The sequence below is a fragment of the Zea mays genome, chromosome 6, assembly GCF_902167145.1.
Source record: "Zea mays cultivar B73 chromosome 6, Zm-B73-REFERENCE-NAM-5.0, whole genome shotgun sequence".
Classification (NCBI taxonomy): Eukaryota; Viridiplantae; Streptophyta; class Magnoliopsida; order Poales; family Poaceae; genus Zea; species Zea mays.
In genome coordinates this window covers 94,513,501-94,519,596 of record NC_050101.1, presented here as the reverse complement: position 1 = coordinate 94,519,596, position 6,096 = coordinate 94,513,501, and the positions used below count along the sequence as shown (strand labels likewise).

The window sequence follows — 6,096 nt, the reverse complement described above, 5'->3', positions numbered from 1 at the left end:
CTTTTATTTCCACCAAATGCAGCGGCTCAGAAAAACTCGCTCGCGTCAAGATATGGAGTAGTGAGCAAGTCAAAAGGTAGATGTCGTTGTATGGATTTTGACTGGACGACATATACTTTTTTATGTAACACAAAAAAAGGTTATATATGCTCCGAATTGAAATGGTCAATGAGATGTGGTTGTGTTGTATAGTGGTTTATTTAATAATTAACTAAAGCATCAGGGCTTTCTCATGCACAACTAGTAGTGTATATCATTCTGCTGGCGCCATGGTTCTTGCATGCTTTCTCGTACAGTTTGAAATAATGAATAAGATATTGAGTGAGATATATATAGTTGGAGGAGAAAGGGAGTGAGTAGGAGAAGTGCAGTGCAGCCGCTGGAACAGCCGGAGTGGAGGCCCATGCATACGTTTTTGTTCCCTACTACTACTACTATACTTCGTTTGCCGTCACGTCACACGTACATCAGCAAAGGGAAAAAAAAATATGAGTATTATTGTTTAACAAGGAAACAATATGGTTGTCAACCTCGACTCCAAGTTTCAAGAAAAGCAGCAGCAGTAGCCGGCCGCGCGCACTTGTCAGCTAGCTAGCGTCAATTACTTACTACTCCAATGCTAAACCAAACAACCGCAGAATGTGTGTGTGTGTGTGTGTGGTTCAAGGTGTACGTGCTTTACTTTGATCGTTTCGATTCGATTACCCAGAGCTGTAGTAGTACTCAATTTAACCTAATAATGCCCCGTTTGTACAGTCAGTGCGTGGGTGACTGACAACTGATGACAAGCAAGCACCCGAGGATCATGAGGCACTGACAGGTTCTAGACCAGGCCGTGTCAATGCCATGCCATGGAGCAGCAGCAGCAGCTCCCTCTGCATCGCCAGAGATAGAGCGAGCAGAAAGCCAGCCAGGAGCATGTACACATGGTGACAACAAGACACCAGCCAGCATCATCAGCAGCAGCAGCATCCACGCAGGTCAAATTCAATAAAACCGCCATGGCCAGCACGCACAGCAAAAGCTCCCTGTTCCCCTCCCCCCGCTACCTACTAGCCAGCGACCCGTCCATGTCCATGGGACCGTACGTGGCCATGAAGCTTCTCTCACTGGTCACCGCTGCAACTGTTCACGCTCGCCCGCGCAACAGTGAGGTGGTCACTCATGTGTGCGTGCGCGCGCCGTTCCAGAACGTGGCCGACGACGTCGAGGGCCAGCATCAGGAGCGGCGTCTTTCGCGGACGGCCGGGACCGGAAAGTTTACTAGTAGTAGTACCCGACACACTCCCCCCGGCCCGGATTCCCGCCACGTGGCGAGGCATGCGCCGTCCGCTGGCGGACGTCTAGACGGCCGGGAAGGCCCCACGCTACGAGCACCTTAGTGCTTGTTTGGAACAAAGGCTATTGGAGGGGATTGAGGGAGCTATAATCCCTTGTTATTTAATTTTGAATAGCAAGGGATTATAGCTCCCTTAATCCCTCCAATACTCTTGTTTCCAAACATGCCCTTAGCGTTTTAAACTCGCGCAGCTACTTACGGCCACTTTAACACCGTAAGGTGCAGCGTCCTGCAAATAAATAAAGGTGTCTGCAGTATGCATGTTTTTAGGAAAAAAATAACAACAATATGACACACATTCTTTGCCAATGATAAGTGACACAATTTTTTTCCTCTTCAATAGAGTTAATCAGTAATAATTATTCGAATCCACCCGCCTCCAGGCTCCAGCCCTCCTCCCTCGCTTCGAAAACAATCGCCATGCATGTCGCATGGATGCCAGCCAGCCAGCCAGCCAGTATACATAGCATTAACCATCTCCTAGGCATGGACATCAAATAATACTTTCACTGTACTCTATCTTAAGATCACAAAGTTTTTTTTCTTCTAAATCAACATTTAAAACTTTAACAAACAATATCTATAAAAAAATTATAGAAACGATATATTATGGCAGATGTTTTAATAATAAATTTAATAGTTTTTATTTTTATTTAGTCAACATTTGTAAATATTTTGTTATTAACAGTCACAGTAGAAGATATTTTACTTAGAACACATAACTTCTCGTGATAGATCTTAACACATGAGACGGAGCGCGTAGGATATATGTATAATCCGCTCAGACAACTTAACGGGATAAATAAGGGTCTGTTTATTTCTCTACTAGATAATATAAGTTAGATTATGTTGGAAGAGTGTGAGAGTAAAATATGACTTTAGAATTCCAAATAAACTGAAATAAGCTAGCATCGAGTACATTATTTCAGTTTATTTATGATCCCAAAGTAATATTTTACCGTTCTATCTTTTAATTATAATCTAGGTTATATAATTTAGGAGGTAAAAAACAAACATGGCCTAAATAAATAAATACTCTTGTTACCCGGTCTGCAGCCAAGTGCAAATGTGCCATGCATGCGAGTTGGGGCCCTGGAAGACGACGACGACCACACCCACACCACACACACACTGCAAAGCCTCTGTTTCTCATGTCAGTAAAAATTCCTCCCTGTCCTCTGCCGGCATGTAGTTATCGACAAGAAAGCCATGGCTGGCAGAGGCAAGGACAGCTCGGTCGCCAAAGCGCAAGGTGCAAATCGTGAAAAGGGAGCAAAGGCAAAGGCAAACAACTCGATCCCACTGCGCGGCCATATTATTCACTTTCTCCATTTCTTCCCTAGCTGGCTAGCTCTCTCCGATCCTCCTGCGCCCATTCTCTTTCGTCTGGTTGGGTGGAGATAAGCTGGAGAGACTGGAGAGGTGCGCCGAGCTGTGGGATCGGAGACCGAGCGAGCAATAAATAGAAAGTAAGGTCGGGGCCGGCCTCCATGGCGGCGGTTGCAGGCGCCCTCGAATCCCTCCCCTGAAGTCCACTGACTCCGCGCGTCTCTCTCTCTCTCTCTCCTTCTTCTTCCTTCCTCGTCCTCCTGCTGCGCCTCTTTATATAGCCTCCAATTCCGGAAAGCAGCTTGCTTGCGTTCTCTCCCACCCCTCCTTCCCTCCTCCAGATACTACTTATTGTAGACGGCGCGGGTGAGGGAGAAAGCGAGAATTAGCCTGCTTAGACCCCAAGACGCGAAGAGAGGAAAAGGATTACGCAAGAAGAGAGGTGGATTAGAGGCGAGCTGCTTCCTATTTTCAGCGAAGGCAAGGTGAGTAACACTGATGAGTCTGAGAGTCGACTAGTGTGGTTGAGCACTGCAGCTGCAGCCTGTAGGCTTATCTTTCTCCTCTCTCGCTCTCTCGCATCGCACATGCATGCCATATGCATACTGATACGGCCACTCATCAGCGGCAAGGCTATACCCATCCTCATCTCATCCCATCTCCTACGCGGCTACGCCTAGCTTGCTTGCGCAAATCTCTCTCTCTCTCTCTCTCTATGTCTAGGAGCTCCTCGCTGCAGATCTACCGCCGATCCGCCTGCTGCTGAGCTATGCCGATCAATTATCTATACATGCAGCTCATGCATCTAACCTACATGTCGTCACACAACGCAGCCCCACCCCACCCCATGCCTGCTGCTTCTGTGCCTGTGCCGCCGTCGTCTCTCGCCTTCTGCTTCTGCACCTGCTTTTTTCTTACTCCCAAGATCTGTAATTGTTTGTTCTGCTGTATAGGAGCTAGCTGCTAGCAAGGAGCCGAGGCAGAGAGAAAGAGGGATCGGAGGAGGAGCTGATAAGGCTAGCCTCGCTCTTTTGGTGGTGGTGGTGGCGGTGGACTGGTGGCGCACACTCTCCCTCTCGCTCGTCTTGATGGTGGTGGGTGGCGGCAGCGGCTGCCTCGCATGGCTGGGTTCTCTCTGAGGAGCGGCGGAGCCGGAGGAGGCGGAGGCGGGAGGGGCGGGGACCGGGGCGGCGATCACTCGATCGGCGCCGACAGCCTGTTCCTGTACGCGCGAGGGGCGGCCGCCGCGGCCGCCGACACGGCGGCCAGCGGCGGCGGGATAGGGTTCCAGCTCTGGCACCCGCACCAGGTCCAGCAGGCGGCGGCCGCGCCGCACACGTCGCAGTTCTTCTCCTCCGGCGCCGTGGCCACGGGCGTCGTGCTCGGCTTCTCGTCTCATGACGGGGGCGCCGCCGGGATCGCCGGCGCCGGGGGCGGCAGGGCCGGCACCAGCTGCCAGGACTGCGGCAACAACGCCAAGAAGGACTGCCCCCACATGCGCTGCCGCACCTGCTGCCGGAGCCGCGGCTTCAGCTGCCCCACGCACGTCAAGAGCACCTGGGTCCCCGCCGCCAAGCGCCGGGAGCGCCAGCAGCAGCTCGCCGCGCTCTTCCGCGGCGCCGCCAACAGCAACAGCGCCGCCGCCGCCGCGAGCAAGCGCCCGCGCGAGCTCGTCCGGTCCCTTGGCCGTTTGCCGTCCGCCAACTCCGCCATGGTCACCACGACCACCTCCTCAGGTACTCCTCGCGGCTCCTCGCCATCACGCGCACGGCACACCCACTAGGCCACTACTAAGTACTGTAGTGAGTAGTGACTGCACCACAGTCACACCATCGCGGATGGACGGAATGGCATGGCGCGTTGATTATATAACAATGGTGATCTTGATGATGCTGCTGCTCTATAGGCGACGGCGGCGGCGGTAGGTTCCCGCCGGAGCTGAGCGTGGAGGCGGTGTTCCGCTGCGTGCGGATCGGGCCGGTGGACGAGCCAGACGCGGAGCTGGCGTACCAGACGGCGGTGAACATCGGCGGGCACACTTTCAAGGGGATCCTGCGTGACCACGGGCCGGCGGACGACGCGGGCCATCTGCCGCCGCCCTCGGCGGAGTACCACCACCACCAGCTGACGGCGGGGCAAGCGAGGGAAGCGCCGTCGCCGGCGGGGAGCAGCGAGGCGGCGGCCACGGCAGCGACGTCGGCGGCGGTGCTGATGGATCCGTACCCGACGCCGATCGGCGCCTTCGCCGCAGGCACCCAGTTCTTCCCTCATAACCCTAGAACCTAGCTCACTACTACTAGTATCTACATATTAGCTAGCTTTGCTGCTTCCATTATTATGGCTTTCGATCGATCCTAGTAGTAGCTTAATTCCTTGATGGTTCCATTTACTTCCTCCAAGTTCCAAATTAAAGATGATGATGATGATGAGCATGAACTAAGTTGTCGTCATCGTCGTCCTCGGGATTAGCAAACAAATTCGAGACAAACGGGAAGATATTTTTATTGTTACTATTTCTTCTTCCACTACTACTGCATACGCGCATGCGTTTTTCGAGCCGTTGATCGATGAACACTACTAATGCATGATCAATGGAACACATATAATGTCCTTATTATTAATTGAGCTAGTGCACTACCGCTACCTGTTTGAGCAATCTTATTTCGAGTTCATTAATAACTAATTGGCCAATTCTTAATGCAATGCAAAGACAAGAGTTTCAATCAAGTGTAGATTCCTTGTTCTTGAATCCATTATATTCTCCCCATTCCACAAATGACGGGAGCTGCATTTGACACGCAGTAGTAGCCCAGCACGTGATTATTAGTTAGTGCTAGATAGCCACTGTATCATCTTGTCTAGCTAGTAAGCTACAGTAATACTACATGCATACGGAGTATAATCCTACCTTGAGTAGCGTGTAATGTATGTATATATAATAAGTAGCTTGTACTGCCTAGCTAGATCGTCATCAGTTCATCACACAGAGTGTGGTTGCTGCTTGCACACTAATCTCCTTTTGTTTATTTACATTATATGCATGGGGAAGCTTCTTATATTACTCTCAGCTGGATTTGTCTTGTTTTATATGATTTGTTGCATGTTTTGGGCTTTCTACCGATGCATGCATATGCTGTTCTAGGTGTTCCCCAGTTTGGTGCTTTTGAAGCAGCTTGCTGTTCTGCCTTGGGATGGATGAACAACCAGCAGAACATGGGAAAGTACAGCAGTGTTTCTATGCATCTCTCTCTCTTGTTTGCAGGGATTGATGATGTGGCTCTTGGATTAGTCCCCTTTGGCTAATCTCGACAATGCGAGCTAGCTAGCTAGCTACCTACCTAGGTGCCTTGTCACAGCACTGTTCCTCTTTTCCTGGCGACACTATTTTCAATATTCTTCTGGTGAGGTGACGTAGATCAATGTTGCAA

The 6,096-nt window shown here is 50.9% G+C and overlaps 1 protein-coding gene across 1 annotated transcript; it reads left to right on the top strand.

The window, feature by feature from the left end:
- Positions 1–2,481: 2,481 nt before the first annotated feature.
- LOC103629573 (protein SHI RELATED SEQUENCE 1) lies at positions 2,482–5,199 on the top strand. The gene is made up of 3 exons (XM_008650651.4): positions 2,482–3,153; positions 3,622–4,404; positions 4,575–5,199. The coding sequence occupies exons 2-3, from the start codon at positions 3,789–3,791 to the stop codon at positions 4,952–4,954; spliced, it is 996 nt and encodes a 331-aa protein (XP_008648873.1). The 5' UTR covers positions 2,482–3,153; positions 3,622–3,788; the 3' UTR covers positions 4,955–5,199.
- The last annotated feature ends 897 nt before the right edge of the window (positions 5,200–6,096 follow it).